Here is a 22486-nt window from a genome sequence, read left to right as displayed (position 1 = left end):
TGATTAGCTTTGTATGTCTATATGTGTTTTCATGAGAAACTACATTGAAGATATCAATATGTAATACAATAAGCATTGTTAATTCCCTACCACTCTGTTTGTAACTCTGTATTGTCTGTACTGATCCTTTGCTATTTTGTAAAACGTTGTCGATCTGTTAGTATTTTCCTCCTTTTATTTCTAAAATAAAAAAAAAAATTTAAAAAAAAAAAATAAATAAATGAGTAAAAACCCCTATTAGAGGCAGAGATTTTCAGGTCAGACTGAAAAAAGTAAAAGTCAACTACATGCTCCCATAAGAAAAACATTTTAATATGAAGAAATAAATGTTAAGAATAAAATAATGAAAACTATATACCATATCTACACTAGTCAGTATTAGGTACATTACTGTCAGACAAAGTAGGTTTCAGAGTGAGAAATATCACCAAATATAAAGGTTCTTTCACAATGGTGAGATCAGGTCACCGAGGACATAATAAATACGATGCGCTTAATACTGCTTCAAAATGCACAAAGCAAAAACTGATAGAACTTAAAACTGACCGAACTAAAAGGGACAGTTCCACAATTATATTCAGAAATGTCAGTATCTCTTTCTCAACTTCAGACAGAATAAAGAGACCAGAAATACTGAAGACTGGAACAACACTATTGATCAACTTTGTCTAACTGGTATTTATGGAACATTCCATCCAACAGCAAGATACACTTTCTTGTTAAGAGCACCTGGAGGCCTAGCCCCTGCACAGTCGATAAGGAAACCCGCACACTGCCAACACTTTTTTTTTCAGCCGGCAGGAAGACCGCGGACAGACAGAGTGTGCCCACCGGAAGTAAGTGACTATCTTCCAAAACAAGAAGAGGGTTCTGCTGGCAGAAAACTGGCAAGAAGCGCCCTCGGTACTACAGGAACATCAGTCTAGGCTTGAAGACCCCAAAGAGGCCATCAGGGGCACCGATACTGGTAAGAAATGCCCTCACTTGTACCGCTTCCATCCGAGGGCGGACCCTGACTGGCGTGGTGACCGAGAAGAAGATGTGGGGGACGGTCACCGCCATGACCCTCTCCACTACATTCGCGGTTACAGTCGCTTTGAGAAGCTCACAAGGACATGGCTGCGCACCTGTCCCCCTGCTTCAAAGCCGTCCAGCGACGTGGTCGCGGTGGGTGACTGCAGGCCCCTGAGCAGGACAGGGCGTGTCCCCCTTCTCGGGGTCAGCAGGCCACCGGCACCAAGAAGCAGTTCCAGAAGTTCTGACGTCTCCTGGCTGCCCTCCAAAAGGAATAAAGTTATTTTGGCTCTTATGGAAAAAAAAAAAAAACACACATGGAACATCTTTATCAAGATAGACCAGGTTTGAGGCCATACAGTAAGTCTCAACAAATTTGAAAGCATTCAAGTCATACAATGATCTCAGCACAATAAAATTTAATCAGGTACAAAGTAACCTCCGGGAAATACCCAAATATTCAGAAACTAGAATATTTACAAAGAACCTGTAGGTGAAAGAAGAAATCAAATGGAAAATTAGAAAGTATTTGAACTGAGTATAAAAACAAAAATATAAAATATAAAATTGTGGAATCATATTAAAGCAGAACTTGTGGTAAATTTACAGTACAGAGAAGCTGTAGTATTCTCAGCATATACTTCACCAGATAACAGCAAGTTAAACCAAAAGTAGAAGAAATTAAATCATAAAGAGTACAGCAAAATTAAATGGCATGGAAATGAGAAAAACAGAAAAAAAGGATTATTTAAAAGATATAATGCAAGTCACAAACCTCTAGACCAACTGAGCAAGAAAAGAAAGGTCACAATTTACCAGCACCAGTACTGAGAGTGGCAATCACTACAGACTCTACAGGCACTGAAAGAATAATAGGAAATACTAGGAGCAGTACTACTACTTGTATTATTTATTCATATAAAAAATTCAACAAGGTATAAATGAGCAAATTCTTCAAAAGACACAAACTACCAAGGAATGTTGAAGAAGAAATAGCTTTATAGGTATTTAGCTTTAATAGGTATAGCTTATATACCTACTAAAGAAACTGAAATTTTCATTAAAATCCTCCCCACAATGAAAACTCCAAGCCCAGATGGCTTTACCAATGAATTCAACAAAACAGTAATGGAAAAACATTACAAATGCAAGACAAACTCATCCAGAAAACTGAAAAGGAAGGAATTACTTCTTAATTAATTCCATGAGGCCAACATTACCCTAATTTAAAAAAAGACAAATACAGGAAAACTATGGATCAATATCCCTCATGAACTTAAGAGACAAAATTTCTAAAGAAAATATTAGCAAATCAAATCTAAGAGTATATAAAAAGAATAATGTATCACAACCAACTGGGATTTATCCCAGAATGTAATTTCAGCTTAACATCTGAAATCAAGTAATTAACCATACTACAAACAAGAACTGAAAGCCTTATGTCATCTCAATAGATGTAGAAAAGGCATTTGACAAAATCTAACATCTCTTCCTGATTTTTTTTTTAAAACCCTCTCAGCAAACTAGAAAGATAAGGGAAAGTCTTCAACCAAATAAAGACATTTATTAAAACAAAAACTCTAAATATACATGGAATGGTGAAAAATGAATTCTTTTTTTTCTAAGATCAACATAGCACAAATACATTCACTCGCACTCTTCTATACAACATTATACTGAAAGAGAAGCAAGGACATCCAGACTGAAAAGGAAGAAGTCTGTCTTTATTCCCAGATGGTGTGATGGTGTATTCAGAAATCCAGTGGACTGGAAGTGTAGCTCAGTGGTACAGCACTTGTGTAGCATCAAGGGTAACCTAGGTTTGAGCCCTAGCATTGCAAAAGAAAAGAAGAAGAAATCCAATGAAAACTATGAAATAGCTATTAGAATAAGTAAATTTTGGCTACACTGTCAAATACAATAGAAAAATCAATAGGATTTCTATATTCTACTGCAACAATATTTTAATTCATATCCAAGATTTTGTTTTCATTCAAATATAGTAAGGCCAGCTGATCAGATGACTTCCATTGAAAACTAGTTTGTTACTCACACTTGTCAAGCAGCAGGGCACACTAAGGGAAGCACTGAGCTGGCCAGGAAACAGAAAGAATGCTGGCAAAACCTGGGCCAGATGCTTTATTGTAGTTTTTGCTGAAAAGGGGCAAAGCAGGTAGGCAAGCTCTTAATAGATCCAGGATTGGGTGGTCTGACTGTATTTGGTAGGCTCTCGGATAGAGTGGCGGTTTTTCTTTGTCTGGTACCTGACCCTGGGGTCAGTTAAGACAGAGGAACAGTGGCCCTAACTGCAGGGGCTTGATAAAAAGGAAGATAAAGGGAGTGACCTTGGGTATGGTCAGTTCAAGGGCATGCCTACCAGCAAACTTCTTGTTACTCCTAGGAATCAGTTAGCCCTGGAAAGCACAGTCACTCCCCAGATCTACAAGGTCTAAAATGTCAAAGTATCATAAAATATAGAAAATGAAATACATGACTAATACAAATAAGCAATCTAAAACTGAAACTTAAAAAATAATATCACTTGAAATAGCATCAAAATATGAAATTTGCAGAGAAAAACCAAACAAGGATGTAAAAGATTTTTATAAAAGTACAAGGCTTTGCGGAAAGAAGTTAAAGTCTAAATAAAAATAAATGAAGAGAGATACTTTGTTTAAGGATTGAAGGAGTCAATATTTTAAGATATCAATTTCCCCAAATTCATCAAATATTACAGTCAAAATCATAACAGGCTTTTATGTAGAAACTGAAAAGCTGATTCTAAAATTTACATAGAAATGCAAATAATCTCACATAGCCAAAATAACTTTGGGTAAGAACAAAGTTGGTTAGCTAGTACAACATAATTTCAAGACTTAATATATAGCTAAGGTAACTAACGATAGTGTCATAGTGGCATACAAATACGTAAACAGATCAATGAAAACAGAAGAGTCCAGAAATAGATGCACTTATATATGGACCAAATTGTAAAGACAGTTCATGAAAGAAAGGGTAGTCTTGCCAACAAATTATGCTGGAACAACATGATATCTATTTAAAAAACAAAAAACTCAATCCACACCGTGAGCCATAGACAAAAACTAAATCAAAATAGTATCTTTTACTTAAATGTAAAGCCTAAAGCTATAAAACTGCTAGAAGAAAACAAGGGAGAAAAATCTTGTGACTTTAGGTTAGACAAAGATATTTCAGATAAGACACAAAATAGCTACATCTTAGAAGCGGCCTATATGTCACCAACAGACTAGATAAAGAAAATGTGGTATTTATTCACAATGGAGCACTACTCTGCCATACAGAAAGACAAACTTGAGTCACGCAGGAAAATGAATGCACCTTGAGACCATACTGTTAAGTGAAATAAATCAGGCACACCAGCTTAAATACCACATCATTTCTTTTATATGAGAAACACAATGTCTAAATAAAGAGCAAAATGACAGACAGATAATAGGAAATAAGGAGACAGATCTTTCTCAAAGGGAAAGGTGCTCAAGAGATGGAGGGGGAGGGAAAGAGGAGGTAAGATCTGCTATGTGTATGTACCAACTCCACATGAGGAATGGAAACATTACGTACCGCAAACATGTACAATAAAAGAGAAGGAAGAACAGGTACATGGGAGGGGAAAAAATCTCCATCTATAAAAGAACAAGCCAATAAATTGGACCTCTTCAAAATTTAAATTGATCTTTGAAAGATACTGTTAAAGAGAATGAAAAGATAAACCAGAGACTGAGAGGAAATATTTCAAAACTGCTGATAAAAGAATTAATTACAGAATATATACAATCATATATATTTCCATCTATATATCCCAAACTCACCAAGAACAGGAACAATCCAATTAAAATGGGTAAATATCTAGACAGATACTCAGCAAAAAAAGACAAATGGATGGGAAATAAGCACATGAAAAACTGCTCCACAAAAGACATATGGATAGGAAATGAGCATTAAAAAAAAGCCAGCCTATGTCATTAGTCCTAAGGGAAATGAAAATTGAAAAGACACTAAGACACCACTTCACACATATCCGAATGCTAAAGTTAAGGGACTGACCAAGGATAAGGAGGGGCAAGAATTCACACATACTGCTGGTAGGAGTGTGTCTTGGTTACTTTTTTCTCACTGCTGGGACAAAATACCTGACGCCCAAAATTAAGGAAGGAAAGGTTTATTTCGCTTACAGTTCGTGGAAGTTTCAATCCGTACTTGGCAGATTATAAGGCAGAGTGGCACATGGAGGAGAGCTACAGCTCATGTCCGCAGAACAACAGCTAAGCTGCAAGCACACACCAGGGCGGAATGGGGGAGGAATCGCCTCAAGCACCCTTTTCCTCTCCCTTACATATGCAAACTATCCACCCCAGGGCGGGTGTAGCTCTCACACCCAAAATCATTCAACTCTAATAGCCTGCCCATGGTCGCATGAGGCTTTGGAGGGGACACACAGACATAAACCATAACAGAGTGTAAAACTGCAGGTAAAGCACTTTAGAAAACAGTCTGGCTGTTTCTTAGAAACTTAAACACATAGTTGTACCTGATCGAGCCATTCTACGAGTAGATAAATACCCAAGAGAAAAGAAACCATATGTTCATGCAAAGACTTGTACGAGAATATTCACAGTAGCTTTAACAGACCCAAAGTGGTAACAAGCCAAATTTTCATCAACAGGTGCATAAATAAATACACTGTGGAATACTACACCATGGAATACGACTCAGCAACAGAAAGAACAAACTGCTGATATACACAACATGGTGGAATCTCAAATAATTATGCTGAGTGAAAGATTCAGGACAAAGAGCCCTGCATGATTTAAGACTCACTGATGTAAATTTCTAAAAAAAATGTAAATTAATCTGTGGATGTGAAGGTGAAAAGGGTTTGCAGGTAGGAAAAATATGTCAAATAAGGGCCTCATTAGGCTTTCTGGCAGCTAGCATGAGTTAAATCTTTACTAGAGAAAGCAGTTAACAAGACAAGAGGAGGCAACAGGCGGAGCACAGGGGAAGCCATGTGCTGGAAACCGAAGTAGCCACCCTGACCCCCTCCAAGAAAATGGAAAGGAGACAAAAGGCACTTAAAAGAAAATGCTTATTTAGCACAGAAAAATACATGTATATGTGTATATGTATGTGTGTATGTATACACATGTATATATGTATATGTAAATACAGATATATATACACATATACATATATGCATACACATATATATATATTCCCACTGTAGGGTCACTATATTACACACACACCTCCTTTACCTAATCACTAATTTAACCTTGATGTAAAGTCCGTCCTATCCAGCCCCAAATTCCAGAGATAAGGCCTAATAGTGTTATAGGCAGCTGAATTAGATAGAAATATTATAGGCAGTCAGACGGGGCCAGGCCCTCAAAGGAGCCAATGCGGAAGATGAGATACCTTGCAGCTGTTGGGGAGATAGACACCTCCAGCTGTGGACAAAGATGAAGCAGATGTACCCACATACTTCCCTAGGGATGGACCTCAGAGACATATTCCAGATAGGTAGCAATCACCTTGAAAAAGCCAGGGAGAGTCCCTCGTCCAACCCCCTACAGGAAACGCCCCTGTTTTGTATTCATGCCTGCTTCCTACCTGACTCACTTCCCCGTTTGATCCCAGTTTAATCAATTTTATACTTGTAATCTTATTGGCTGACCATAGTTTTGTCCCACCTCATGCCTACCAAGTGAGTTCCCATGTTTTCTACCTTGGACCTGCCCCACCTTGTAGTTTTGCCCTAGAAAAGACAGGTTCCTGGGCAACCCACTTGGGTCCCCCTTCTGTCCCTCTCTCAGACAGAAGCTTTCTTTCCCTCAATAAATATATTCTGCTCTTAACAGAATATATATGCTGAGTGAAAGATCATATATATATCTGTTGTTCCTAAAATTCATTCTTCGATTTTAGAGAACACGAACTCGTCCCAGGTATCGTTCCGGTTGGGAGTTTCTTTCCCCTGTATCAACAGGGCAAGAGAAAATCAAATGAGAGCACTTAAGAATGCGCACTTAGGCGATGGCAGGGAGTTAGGGTCTTGGGGCCTGGGATTTATCTATGACAGCCCAGCGGACCAATCAGGTTGTGGCAAGTTCCAGGAAGTGGGAAGGGCTCTGGCATCCAATAAAAGCAGCCAGGAGCAAGAGGCCCTCTGGTCCTCCACCTTTCTAGAGCATTCGTCCTACCCTTGGTAGCCATCTATCTTCTCCTTTTCCCCCTTTTCCAATACAGTGTTCTCCTTGCCCTAAGTTTTGTGTCTTTAATCCATTACTTGTACTGAGTTTACGACCCCACTTCACTGTGGAGCAGTGGTGCAGTGCACACCCAGGGATGTGACAGATACCTGAGGACTGGAGGTAAATAGACATTACAAAAGAATACCAGGAAACTTTTGGTGTAAAAGTTCATTACCTTGATAATGACAATGGTTTCAGGAATGTGTAAAAACACCAAGACATATCAGATTTATACCTTTAACATATACAGTTTATTGTATATCAATTATACCTTGATAAAGCTGGAGTTTTATTACTTTTGGTTTTGGTTTGATCTGGTTTGTTTTGAGACAGTCTCATTATGTAGTTTAGGCTGGTCCTGAACTTACTATGTAGCCCAGGCTGGCCTCAAACTCACAGTAATCCTGCTGCCTCAGCCGCCTGAGTGCTGGGATTGTAGGTGTGCACCACCACATCCATCAGGATAAATCTATTTTTAAAATTATATACACATTCTGCTTGAGATGGAGAATAAATATATGAAATAACCAAATTCTCCATTAAAAAGTTTGTAAACATACATGGTTATCACTTTGCAAACTTCCACATCATCTATTTTTGTCATTTTAACATCTTTTATAAGATGAACTCTGTTTTCTGTTTGGTTGGCTTTACTTAGCATAACAAATGACAGGAATGACTAGAGGAGTTAAAAAATAATTGCTATTTTGTAAACAAAAATGCTATAAACTATTAGATTATTCTCCATTCAATGTTTCTAGTCAGTTACTACTGTAGAATACTGGGTCAAGGAAAATACTTTTTAAAAGCATAAGAGCACCACAAAACTCCCATGATTCATATCAATTGTCAAATTCAGTTTCAGTTTACTCATTTCTCTTTATTGTCCCATGCCCTGCATATAGGCCAGTCCCAACACTTTAAGACACTTTATCATGCTTACTAGATTTTATGTTTATTTCTTATAGTAGCTCTTTAAGTAGGAGTCAAGCTTGATTAATTTTTTTTTTGTTTGTTTGTTTGTTTTTGGTTTTTCTCCGGTACCGGGAACCGAACTCACGACCTTGCACTTGCCAGGCAGGCGCTTTTGCCGCTGAGCTAAATCCCCAGCCCCAAGCTTGATTAATTTTTATATTATCAGTTATCAGCACAGTAGCTGGCATGTACTTGATCTTAAAGCTCTGGTAAGGGATATGAAGGTAGAACTAAAATAACAAAGGGACCACTGCTCATGGACATAAGGATAGCAATTAGATTCCAATAAATCTATAAATTCAAAACAATCCGTTTTTCAAAAATCCCACTAAACTGGTAAAAGCTATAAAGTCTGTGGCCTAGTTACCAACACAACACCAATGTCAATATTCTAGTTTTTATATTATACTGTATGTATACAAAACATTGTATCAGTCAGCTTTCTCATTACTGAGACACAATACCTACTACCTACAATTTAAAGGAGGAAAAGTTTTATTTGGTTCATGGTTTCAGGGGACTTAATCCATGGTCCCTGGCACCAAGGCAGGAACATCATGGCAGAAGGGGATGATATAATAAAGCTGTTCAGCTCATGGAGACCAGGAAGCACAGCAGGAGAACAGTGCCTGAGGGGAAGGGATGAGGGACAAGATTCAGACCCCAAAGTCACACCACCTTGACCCAGCCAGACACACCCAAAAGGGTGCTTTGCTAATCCTCTAGGTGGCTCCTATGCCAATCAAACTGAAAATAAAGCTTAATCATTACAGGTGTCATCACTGGGGAAAGCTGGTGGAAGGACTAACAAATTTTGTGTGCTATTTTTGCAACTTCCTCTGAGACTGTATTTATTCTGAAATAAAACTGTTATTTATTTGTTTCTCATTTTGGTGCTAAGGATCAAACCCAGGGCCTGGTGCACGCTACGCATGCGCTCTACCATTGAGCTATGCCCTTAGCTGGAAATAAATTTTTTCAAATCAAAGGAATACAGCAAGTTTTAAAATATTGCATGGAAACATAAAAGCTCAACCACAGTTGCCAACATTCTTTTAAAAGAGAGAAAAATGTGTAACTAGCATTACAAGTTCATCCTACTCCTAGTACTAGGTATTAAACCGAGAGACTTCATACTGTCAGACTTTATTCATTTATTTTCAGATAGGGTCTCACTAAGTCGCTATATTGCCCAGGTTGGGCTCAAACTTGTGATCCTCTTCCTCAGCCTCCAAGAGTGTTGCAATTATAGGCATGCACCACCACACCCAACTCACTACAGGATACTGAAGTCATATTACAAACCCACAGAATTTAAATAATATTGTAACGAAAAGATTTACAACCCAAGTGATTAGGACAGAAAGCTAAGAAACAGGACTATACACATATATGACCACTTCCTATATTACAAATTGGCCACAGATGGGTTGTTAAGATAACAATATTTTAAAAATTGACTTATTTGATGGGGAAGAAATGTTAAGTTCTTAACACACTTAAAACATGGGAGGAACCCAAACAGATTAGAAGTGAAGGGTAAAATTATAAAGCTATCATGGAATAAAATGTAGAAGAATATCTTGGTGAATCTGGGGCAGGGAAGGAGTTCTTTTTCCCCCCAAGTACTGGGGATTGAACCCAGGAAACACACATACTGTCAAGTAAAAACATGAATTTTACATTGAAATCAAGAACTTTGGTCCAACAAAGGAAATGGCAGAGGTAACAGATGAGTGTCAGAGATTCATAATGCCTTAGCATAAATTCAATGCCCGCTGAGTATACAAGGAACCAGTACAAATTAACACAAGAAAGCAACACACTCAATTTTAAAACGTGACCCACAGAAAGTAGGTTAAATCACAGAAGGGGGAAAAAATGCAAAACCTTGATTGCTAACAAATATAGAAAGAGATACTTACATTCAACAGTACTGTATCTATTTAGTGAAATGCAAATTAAAACAAACACATATTATTTTACAATCTTCAGATTGGCAAAAACTATGAAGACGAATAATGCCAAATGTTAGTAAAAATGTGAAGAATAGGGACTCTCTCCTGCAGTTGGTGGGAAGGCAAATTGCAACAGTCACTCTGGAAAGCAATGCACATCTGTCTGTGAAGTAAGATGTGCACCTCCTGTGTGGTCAGTCCCATCCCAGGCACAACCTCAGAAATTCTTGCAGGACTACCATGGGACACAAATGTGTATGTCTGTCGGAGTTATTTGTCACAGCAGGGAGTGGGAGACTATCTAAAAGGTCTGATAAGTAAAATAGTTTAAATTCTTAGGAATTCTAGACTAGAATCACAATCAGTAATGCGGATATACATACAAAAATATGAAGAGGTCCTGAAAAAGGGTACTGAGTTACAATGTCAAGAAACAGAACAAGGGGCTGGGGATTTAGCTCAGCAGCACAGCACCTGCCTGGCAAGCACAAGGTCGTGAGTTTGATTCCCAGTACCAGAAGAAAACCAAAAAACAAAACAAAACAAAAGAAACAGAAGATCTACAACACAACTCTAATCTGATAAATTAAGTTCAAACACACATACATGTGTGCTTAGTCACAAACAACAGTGATATCATTTACAGCCAACAATTAACATGGCTGCCTAAAGGAATTGTGGGAAAGATAAGAAACAGGGCTGAAAAATAAGGAAAAAAAAGAATAAATTTTAAAAAAAAATCCAGAGGAAAACTTTTACTGAATCAATCTTGAAAGTGGTGAGTCATCGTCTAAATAGGACTATCTCCATTTCCTGCATCAGAGGTCCATAACAGAAAAAAAAACAGTGGAATTATAAGACTTGATATAATCTTTTATACTGAGAGGATCAAATAAACCAATGTACACAATGTATATGAAAGCATTCTGTAGAATAATGAACCGAGATTCAATATAAGTTGCTACTTGATACCAGAGGGCTCTGAGGTTAGGCAGTGTACCCAAGAGCACCTACCTAATAAGAGGAGTCATAACCAATGATGTTCTTTTTCCTAGTCCATTACAACTCAGCAAAGTGTACAGCTCAGTCTTCAGGCTATATCCCAAATCTGACTACCTGGGACCACACTAGGGCTTCATTTTATCACCATCATTTTTAACTGAACTACTAAATAGTCTAACTGGGCCTACTGCTTCCATTCTTGCCTCTCTACAATCCCTTTTCTGCCAGAAGCCAGAATTAGCTTCTAAACAGCCTACTAGTTACCATTTCCCTACTTTCAACTCTCCAAGAACCTCCATGAGACCCACTACACAGTCTACGAGATCCTCCACAATCTGGTCTCTGCTTCTCCTTCCACTACATCCCCTACCATCTCCCTAGCCCCTGCGCTTCAGCCACACTTGTGTTTTTGTCCTCTGTGATGATTAAGCTTGACTGTGTCAATTTCACTGGCTTGGGAGCTGCTTAGGGTGTGTCTGGTGGGGTACAGAGACATGACCTTGGGAACTATACATCCAGTCCCTTGCTGGAGCACTGCTCCCTGGCTCTGCTTCCAGGCTGCCATGAAGTAAGATTTACTTCACACCATTCTATCTACCATGATATTCCTGCCTTGGAATAACTAAGCAAGGACCAAATCTCCAAAAAACCGTAAGCCAAATTAAACCTCTCCTATTTTAAATTCTGGGTCTCAGGTGTTGTGCCTTAGCCACAGGAAAGTGACTAATATAGAAAATTGGTACCAGAGGACTGGGGCCATTGCTGTGATTGTACCTGACCATGTGGTTTACAAACCTTTGGGAATGGTTTGCCAGAGAAGTCCACAAAGGTTTGGAGATGCAAGATAGAGGAGCTTCAAAATACTGTAAGCAGAGCTTGATGGGTAATTCTGACTGGCACACAGAAGACCAGAATGCTGATAACTATGCAGGCAGTAAGGCCAGGTTGTGGAGGTTTCAGTAGGAACAACTGGCAATTGGACTACAGCACATGTGTTACCCTCTGGTCAAAAAAAAAAAAAAAAGTCTACATTATGCCTATATCCTGAGACTTTCTAACAGACTAAAATTGAGGGCAATGGATTACTGGCAGAGGCAACTACAATGCAGTCCAACATTCAGGCTTTGATGTGGGTTTTGCCTGCTGCTTTTAGTCATTTTATAATCAAGTGCAAAAACAAGAGGGAAAAAAATCTGAAAAACAATTTTGGCTCAGGAGGAGCCATTTGAAAAGTGAGAGAAAAAGGATGTGTGGCTGTTAAAGAGATTAGTGCCATTAAAAAGGAACCAAATACTTTGTACAAGGACAAGAAAAAAAGATGTTTGAGGGCATCTCAGGAATAAGCAAGACCCCACCGACTTGCAGGGTCAACTGTGCAAAGTGAGAACCTTTCATTTGAGAAGAGAGCCGCCAGACCTCCTCATTGAGAAAAGCTGCCTAGGGAATTGGTTCCCCAGGATTCATTTCTAGGCACCCAGGAGGCTGCTGCTGCCACGGTCCCAGGGGGCATAGCTACTGCCTGTGCTGGTGGCAGACTCTGGCTATTCCATGTGATGCTAGTTTTACCAGGATGCAGAATGCAAGAGTTGTGGGGTCAGAGAGGCCTCTCCCCAGATTTCAAAGGAAGGGCTGATAAGCCAGGCAAGAAGCCCTGAAAGGGCAGTGTATGAAGCTGTAGGGATAAAACCAAAGGTGCAGTGGAGACTCCAGGAAGTCAGAGCTTCCAGGACCATAGAACATCTGCTAAAGAAATCTATAGGCACTGAGCACAACCAGCCCAAGAGAAAAGCTGTGGAGGCTACAACCAACAAGACTATAGGAGTGGAGCTACCCAAACCCTTTGGTACTGACATTTTACCACCCTGTACCCCAGACACTGAATATGGAGCTATAGGCCTCAATGAGGACACTGAGACTTTCAGTCTTATGTTGGCCTCATTCTTGCTACTCCTCTCTTCCTCCCTTTTGGAATAGAAATGTGTACCCTGTGCCATTATATCTTGTGATTATGTAATTTATTTTCACAGTCGATCACAGCTAAGATTTTGCTTACAGTCTCAGAAGAGTTAGACTCGAAAAATGCTGAAAGTGCTATCACTTTGGGGAAGGGATTATTGTTTTCAGTTTCATACATGATAGCTGTATTATATTAAATGGAATTATGACTTTTTGTTTATTTGGAGATTAAGAATGGTTTAAGGGGACATATTTGAGTGCCCAGCTGACAAGGGGTAGGATGTGACAGTTAAGCTTGATTATGTCAATTTGATTGAATAGGATCCGCCCTGGGTTTCATGGAACACACTTCGGAGAGTGTCTGGGTAGGTCACAGAGACGTGATCTTGAGTACTACATCTGATCCCTCACCCATTCCTCCCAGCACTGTGCCCTTGCTCAGCTTCCTGGCAATCATGAAGTCAGCAGTTTTGCTCTGCCACACCCTTCTGCCATGACGTTCCTGCCTTGGAGCCAGTCAAACATCAACTGAATCTCCTCAAACTCTGAGCCAAATTGCACATCTCCTCTTTTATGTTGTGGGCATCAATATAGGAAAGCTGTCTAGTACACTCTCAGCTGTAGACATCAAGCATGCTCCTGATTCAAGCTCTCTGCATTCACGGTTCTCTAAAATGCTTTCCCTCCAGACACTCATCTTGCCAGCTTCCTCCCTTCCTTCAGGTCTCTTTCATTTTCCACCTCTGAAATCCTTTCTAAAGATGCTCTTTCTCCGATCTTTCATCTTCCTTTATTTCTTTTTCTGTCACTTACTACCTGATATTGCTATTTCCTTATCTGCTGATTGATTTATTTAGTCCATCTCCTCCCACAGTACATTAGCGCCTGTCTGCCTTAGTCATCATTCCACCTGCAGAGCCCAGGCAATGCTCAGAAGAACACAAAGAAGTAAATATTTATCGAGAGCAACAACTAAACTCTGACCTAATCACAATCATGCTCTTCCCACTACACCATACTGCTTCCCAAGAAAAGGATCCGTGCTGTCTGCAGCTTGTTCCTCCTCCCATAAAGATTAAAATTCCCCTGGCGTATACACCATCTTCTTTATACCATAGTAAACCTCAGCACCTATTAAGGCTAAGTAAATAAGAGAAAATGAATGAATGGAGAGTAACCATAAAAGAAAGTCAACTGGAAAAGAGTCAATGGTTACAGAGAGACTATGAATGTGTACTCTGTGGAACCATGGCCATTCAAGGGCCAATCTTTCTCTTATTTCCTTATGCTGTAAGTCCAAGCCACAGAAGAATTCTGAAGAGGATAAAAAAGAATCAGAAGTGAGTTCTGGCCTTCAACAAGCTAATATATATGTCACTATCAAAATGAAAATTTGAATACTCTGCTATGAAAGAAATGCAATTAAGAAGTTACAAGACTTCAAGGTGAAAGGAATTACTTCCATTTGTGTGGAGTGGTATTTTCACAGAAAATCTGTGAAAGATGTGGAAGCTGAACCAGTTAAAGTGAGTACTGATAAATGAGTAACAAACATGATAACCTACAACCTCCTGAAAAACAAGAACTACATTCTATTCATCCTGTGTCTTTAATGCCTCACGAGAGGTCAGGAACATAAAGGCATTTGATAAATGTTTAACAAACAGAAGGAGCATGGCATTCCCACAAAAGGAAGAGGTCAATGAAATAAAAAGATGACAGAATGCAGGGCTTGTATGAGCAACAATAAAGAGTGATGATTAGTTAGTAAAAACAGATCATGAAAAGAAATGGAAGAAAGGTTCATGAAAAGGAATGGTGAGAAATAAGGTGCTGGATGCAGCAGCACACGCCTTGTAATCCCAGCACTCTGGGCGGCTGAGGCAGGAAGATCACAAGTTAGAGCCCAGTCTGGCCACTTTTGTGACTTACCAAAACCCCATCTCAAAGGTGGGAGGCGGGTGCTGGGGTATAGCTGTGGCTTGGTGTAAAGGCACTAGGTTCAGTTCCTCATTCACAAAAAAAAATAAATAAAATAAAAATGGAGGATAATAGGTTAGGGCCAAAATATGGAGTGGGAGGAATGATAGGCTAAGGGCTGAGACTGTATCACACAGGCAATAAGAGACCACTGAAAACCTTTTGTTGGAGAAGATGATGGAGGAATCTAGTAACGGCCCTTTGCTTGAATGCATGCAATCTACCACGGCTTCACCCAAACTGCTAAAAATTCTACCATTAAGATTAAAAGCATATGCTCTGTAGGCATGTCTTAATATACAAATTCTCCTGTGTGGCAATGGAAGAAGTTGCTGTCATTCATGTAAACTAGATGATTAATTTTCCTTCTCCCAGCTACAGTATACAGGTACACTGAGGCAACAGGAAATTTAGTGCAATGAAAGTATAGTGTAGCTTTTTGACTTTGAGAAGATTTTGACTTTGCAAAGATTAAAAGTGTGACACGCTTTTAACTGATAGATTAGTCCCTTAAGAGCTGTTAGTTCCTCTGTTCTTTCCAAAAGCAGAACTGAGTAAAGATGAATAGGCGACATTAATTTCCCTTACTGGAAGTATTAAAATGATGACCCAGAGGTAAGAGATAAGAAGAAAGAGGATAAACTGACCTCCCGACCTCTAAACCCCATATTGGGGACTGAACCCAGGGCCTTCCACTGAGCTACATCTCCCGACTTTTTATTGTTTGTTTTACAACAAAGTCTCATTAACTTGCCCAGTCTGGGCTCCAAACTAGTGATCTTCCTGCCTCAGCCTCTCTTAGTGCTGGGATTACAGGTGTGCAACACCATGCCCAGCTTAAACTGAACACTTCTGAGAGGAAAATAAAATGGTTTTGTATCATGTAGACACTAAAAACTACACACTCAGTTCTTTGAATTTTCCTCCAATGTGGTAAAGACTTCGTGAATCTTATCCACTCACAACTTCATGAACTGAGATTGACAATCAATAACGATTCAAGAACACGATGGAGAAAGGAAATGAAATTTTACATCACTGAAAATCCACCAAAAGGTGCTATGCTCCCAAAATAAGCAGGATGATAACCAAGTGATAATTTAGAACTTCACCCAGATTTTACAGGAACCAAGCATCTCATTTGAACACCTTTTCATTTTCTAAAACTCACATCCTGGATCTAGGCCACGAAAAGCCACTCAAATCCTGGACCTAGGCTGGCTGGGCAAAGGGACGCCAGGAAAACACCAGGTAGCTCTTCCTCGGGCGCCCACCGCGGGACCCAGGCCACTCACCGCTTGTCGATGGCGTCGATGTTTGAATGGAGAAGCCACAGCTCCTCCGTATTGTCCTGCCGGGAGGACAGGATCAGGTGGTGGCCAGTCAGGCACAGGGTCCCCTCGACGGCCGGGTAAAAAGGCCGGTGCAGCACCACATTGTCCACCCGTGGCGTCTTGATCAGCTCCGCAAACTCCATGCTGCCCCTGCGGCCGGAACCAGGGGACGGCCGGATCCCCCAGGGGCAGGGCGGTCACCCCGCGGCAAGGCTGGGGTTGGCCGGGCTTGGCCGGGCTTGGCCGGGCTTGGCCGGGCTTGGCCGAAGCGGGTCAGGCACCGGTTGGGCCGCGGGGCGGAGTCCAGGGCGAAGAGGCGGCCCTGCCCAGGCCGGAGTGGGCGCGGCGAGGCCCGCGGGGACCGCACTGGCCGCCGCGGGAGACTGGGGCTGGGTCAGGCCGCGGCGTCTCGCCGGCACTTCCCGTTCGCCCAGGCCCTGGACTCGGCCCCAGGGAACGGCCGCGACTGGCTCTGCAGCAGCAGCAGCCGCCACCAGGGCACTAGGGTTCGGGCGGGCAAGCTGAAGGGAGAAGGAGAAGGCCACTTTATGGCCAGTTCTCCATCCCGAGCCGCTAGAGGCTCCTGGCGGAAGTAGTTGTTCTCAACCGGAGTCTACCGTAACTCCGGGCGGAAGCAGCCTAGCTGAAAACTCGGAAGACTGCGAGGTCAGTACCGGAAGTTGGTCCTCTCCGAGGTTCGCCGGAAACACAAGCAGACTGGAAGATTTTGTTCCTACAGAGAAAATACTATGCTTTGCTGTCGCGCCCTCCTGCCGCACTCCTTATCAGACAACGCCTAGGAAGAGTCGATGAGAAGAGGTCCCTGTCCTGTCTCCCTCACTTGAGTAGCAGCCTCTCAAGGTGTCTTGGGGCGTGGTACTGCTGTCAACTGTGGAGATTTTCATGCATTAGCTGTGAAGTGTCGTCAAGTGTCGATGGAGGCAGTGGCTGTGACCAGGAAAAAGTCCAGGGACACAGGATCGATGCCACGGCACTGTGACCTTGAACAAGGAGCAAGAAAGCATCCAAATACCTGGGAAAGGCAGCTAAATGGTGCAGATTCGGTGCACGGAGAGGAAGGGATGCGGAAGGAATGACCCTACAAGGACTTGCCAGAGGATCCAAGATTGATCACCACGGCACAGCCTCCCCGATAGCTGCAATCCCGCTAAGCTGCCCCTGGCACCTCAGCTATGCCAGAGCTGTACTAATATAGTTTCTCCTTGTTCCTTCCTCTTCCATTCCCCTCTAAACTGACATTGTTATTCTAAAATAGGAAATAGAGGGGAAATATGTTTGAGTCCTGGCCAGCTTTTACTTAATTAGCCTTTGAAACCCTCACCATGTGGTACCTCAAAACTGACCAAAATCTCAGTGTATTGAAAGACCAAACCTCACCAGATCAACACTCTTATCCTTACTTTTTTTGTCTTTGTCCTTCTTAAACTGTTCCCCTCTTAAAGCAAAATACTAACAAGGTTGTTACCCCTGAGAGCACAGTTTACCTTATTTGTCTGCAAGAGAGAACCACCAACAGAAAAGGGATGATGAGGGAAATCATGAGTATTTTTTTGAACTGTAATTTTTATCTTTCATTTATGTGGTTCATTTACAGCAGTTACCAATTGTGGAAGGGAGGATTTATTTCCAGAATGAAGAATCGGGAAAAGTTTCTTGGAGAAAGTGTCATTTGAAAGGAGGATTTAAAAGGAGATAAGGGAGGTTTATACTCTGAGTGGAATATGGCCAAGGTAGGTGTCCAGTTTAATATATACTAGAAAAGGGCATATTCTTCAATAATTCCATTAACAACTTTTATTTTTTCTGAAGAGGGCATATACAAAGACTATGATGTCATTAATTTTAAAATGTTTAATAAAAGCCATAAGCTTTTTATTTTTTGCCCACAAGAGAAAATTGTCAGTATCTGCTGGATTGTTATAATGAAACACTAAAAAGCTATTAGATGCTTACTTATGTGAAGTGAAGCTCAAAGCATGGAAAACCCTTGAGAGCTGAAGAAAATTAAAATTAAAATTCAATGTTAAAAAATAGAATATAGTTTGAGATGGCGAGCACTTTGTGACATAAACAGTAGGTGGCGATGGAGTTCAACAATAATTGCTAGGTTTCCATTTAATCCAAAGGAGCTGTAATCAAATGTGTCCAAATTGCCTGGACAGAGGTCTCAAGGGTTGGATAGTGCTTATGATGTAAGGAACTAACTCAATGCCCTACAGCTGTTATCATTGTTATCTCCAGTCTGTGCGATAAAATGGTATTAATAGGTAATCAGAAATGTTAGTCTATCAAATCAACTAACCTTTATTGTGTCCACTTAGTCACTGTGGGGGATGGAAACAATAGATCTGACATGAATCTCCTCTCGAGGAATAACAGCTAACTTGGGAAGGCTCACACACCCCAAAGAGCTAGTGAACGAAAGAAAAGTAAGTGCTAACTTTCGAAGTACAGATTTACTCTGCAGATTTTGTGTGTCCCTGTCTTGGGTAGTTTGTAGAAAATGAGGCAGGTAGTTTGATGAGAGCAGGTTAATAATTTCCAAAAGGAACAGGATGGAGAAGGCAGTACTCGGGTGTCCCACTGATGAACAGCTGTCCTCTGTGTGCCTCGTGTTCACTGTGAGCAGCTGATAACTTCATCCCAGGTCTGTCATGTGGTCCCTTTCTCCAACATCTCCCAAGCATATCAGTCACCAAGTTGCTGATCCTACCTTCTCTTGTACCTTCAATCCCTCTCATTCTCTCCACGCCCAAGGCCAAGAGTTTAGTTCAGGCCACCACCAATTCTCACCTCCCTAACAGGAAATTTCTTATAAATGGCCAACTTTCTTCCCATAGGTCCCCCTTCCATCCACTTCTTTCTCTCCTCAGGCAGTGGGCCACATCACATGACTCATCTATGCTACTATCTCCATCTTCAGCAGTCCCTGCTTCTCACCCTCTATAATTTCTTATGCCAGACACCTGCAAACAGCTTGCAGTTTCTTCCTGAGATTTTTGCACCAGCTAGCACCTTGCTACTGAGTGAAAGTGTGGAACAAGGTCCAGGATTTTTGGCATCCTCTAGGAATTTGGTTGGAAGTCCCAAAGCTATTAATCAGATCTGCAGTTTAACAAGATGCTTGGGTGATGTGTGTGCACAGTGAAGTTTGAGAAAGCAATGTTTTAAAGAAGCTCCATGTTCTTTCTGCCTGGTAGATGCTCTTCTTTCACCCAATGACACAGTCAGAGACGACCACAGGGAGAGAAGACAGACTCCCGAACCGTAGACTGTTAATCATTAAAAGCATTTGTGTTCTCTTCTGAGGGAGCCAGGGACTTAGAAGTGTTCGTTTCTAAATAAATAATAGTGACTCTTCACTTGAGCCTCCAGATGCCCAGTAGGTAACTAAAAGCAGAACAATCTCTCCTTTGTTGTCTTAAAACTGAGTCAGACCCATGTTTAGCTCTACATATAGTATGTTATTTATGTACAAGATGTCTGTCTAAAAGCTGGCAACACAAAGTTGATTAGCCCTAAATATATATGACCTATTTCACCCACCTTCAAGACTGGGGACATCAGGATAAGAGACTTACAGGGATGTTCAACTACCAGTTAGCAGCCAGAGTCTCTAGCCATTGCCCTGAACCTGCTATCACCTTGGACTTCAGCAGAGCCTCCCCAAAACAGACCTCCCAAGCAGAAATCATCTCATGGAGAACACATTGATCCTTAAAGCAGTAAGAGCTTCTTTTTTTTTTTTTTTTTGGTTTTTCTCCGGTACCGGGAACCGAACTCACGACCTTGCTCTTGCCAGGCAGGCGCTTTGCCACTGAGCTAAATCCCCAGCCCCTAGTAAGAGCTTCTTAAAGGGCCATCTTGCAAAACCAGAACTGAGGTCATGATCCAGCAGATCCTGGACCACCCCAGCTAATCCATAATGGCATCCCATAAAGCCTGGCCTCATTCTTTTGCTAATGGGCCAGACTGATCGTCTCTGCCAGACCTGTGCCCTCTTCGGCTCCTCCAGCTGCAATCCCTTCCTTAGCTTCTCTTACTTTCTAACCCTGCCTAATAAATCTGTCTGTGCCTCATACTGTCCTGATATTATTCCACAGGGCTGGATGAGGTCTCCAGCTCTTCACGAGGGGAACTTTGTCACATCCATCCAGTGAAAACAGTACCTTTTTCCTTGACCTATTGATATCCATCCCCCTTCAGTTTTCATCTCAGATGTCACTGCCTCTGAGAAGCCTTTCTGATTCTCCCTGTGACTATGGGTACCACATTATAGAGGCTCACAGCACCACATAATAGCCCATCGCCTTGAATGTTCCTGTGCTCCAGTTGTTATGCTGAATGTCTGTATGTATTGTCTCCTGCATTCCTCCTCACACTGCTCTGAGGCTGATGGTAAAGTCTGAATTGTTTCCCCTCATTCACGTGTTGGAATCCTAACCCCTAGGAACTGCAATTGGAGATAGCATCTTTAAAGATGTCATTAAATTCAAGGATGTCACTAGAATGGACCTGAATCCAGAATAACCAGTGTCCTTGTAAGAAGAGGAGATTAGGGCACAGACAGGCACAGAGAGAAGACCATGCAGAGCCACAGGGAGAAAGCAACCATCCACAAGCCCAGGAGAGAGGCCAATGGAGAAACCAACTCAGTGACACCTGATCTTGGACTTCCAGTCTCTAAAATTGCGAAAAAATAAATTTCTGTGTTTCACCTGTCCTGTCCGCGATATTCTGTTATTGCAGCACTGGAAAACTACAGTAATACAGCTGGCTGTGATTCTTTTCCCAGTGAGGAAACTGGGGAGCAGAGAGCTTTGTAACTTTGCCAAGGTCAGATGGCAGGAAGTAGTTCAGCCCGAGACCCAAAGAGCCGAGTGCAGACTCAATGATCTTCACTTCTAAGGTCCACTGCCACCCTATGCAGCCCGAGTCCACTTTGGTTACTTTCTGATTTTGCCACTTAATAAACAGCATTGAGAGAATCTGTGTCCATAGCCTCCCACTAGTAAGCTCTGTGAGGGCAAGGACCATATCTTCACTGTGGGATGTACAACGCTTATCTTAGTTCCTATATTTCTTGAATAGATGCCCTGTACATATTAACTTTCCATGTTGCATCTTGGCTTCCCCAACCTTGATCTGAGTGATGTTAAATATGATTGCAGACGTGTATGGTGATATTTTGATGAGAGTAGAGAGGGTAGTGATCATATCATTCCCACTTACAGGTGTCAAGTTAAAGCCAATAAGTAACTTTTCAGGAAGAATGCTACTGCTAAGCTCTTACATTTGGTCAGTGGACTGTGGCTTGTCAATGTTTTGAAATATGCTCTCATGTAGGACCCTCTCTGGAACCTGGAGAAGCAGAGAGCAGAGGTGCTACTCCAGCTCCAAGAGGCTCAGAGCTGTCCTTGCAAGGCCAGTACCCAGCAGTGGGATGACACCCTCGTGATACGTGAGTCCAAGGCCCAGGCCCCTGCTGTCCCACTAATTTAAATCAGATGCATTGTGCACACCTTTTTTCTGTTAAGATCCTGAACTGTTGCTGATGGCAAAAGGCAGCCTTTCTTAAAAAGCAAAGGAAAGAGTAAGGTCTCACTGGCTTAACAAAAGGAAAGTTGCAGGGACGATGATAGGATGGATGGGTCTATGCTCCGATTCTGCATCCTCATAGTCACGTTCCTAGGCCTGGTTCCCAGGTCTCAGCCACTGAGTTGCTCCATTGTTGAGACTGAGCAGAACAGGATCCGCCCCCTGAGAAGAAAGTGGCCACATGGAAGGAGGAGGAAATGTTGGCACTGCTACACAAAAACTCAGCCCAGACACAGTTGCTCCAAACAGCTGCTTAACGCATTAAGTGGTGGATGGAGATGAAATGCGGTAGGTGAGACTGAACAAGCTGGGAGCTGGCTCTCTCCCTCTCTCTCTCTCTCTCTCTCTCTCTCTC

General features: G+C 41.5%; 1 protein-coding gene across 1 annotated transcript in view; it reads right to left on the bottom strand.

Moving 5' to 3' along the window:
- The window catches only part of Mtmr9 (myotubularin related protein 9), a 43254-nt gene extending 26145 nt beyond the window's left edge, over positions 1-17109 (bottom strand). Inside the window, exon 1 of the mRNA XM_005373811.2 lies at positions 16474-17109. Coding sequence (XP_005373868.1) covers positions 16474-16655 — 182 coding nt within the window. The 5' untranslated portion in view covers positions 16656-17109. The remainder of the gene's footprint in view (positions 1-16473) is intronic.
- Positions 17110-22486: the final 5377 nt, after the last annotated feature.

This window comes from Chinchilla lanigera, unplaced genomic scaffold (genome assembly GCF_000276665.1).
Source record: "Chinchilla lanigera isolate Chin_1 unplaced genomic scaffold, ChiLan1.0 scaffold00002, whole genome shotgun sequence".
NCBI classification, from domain to species: domain Eukaryota; kingdom Metazoa; phylum Chordata; class Mammalia; order Rodentia; family Chinchillidae; genus Chinchilla; species Chinchilla lanigera.
This window is presented reverse-complemented; position numbering and strand designations above follow the sequence as displayed.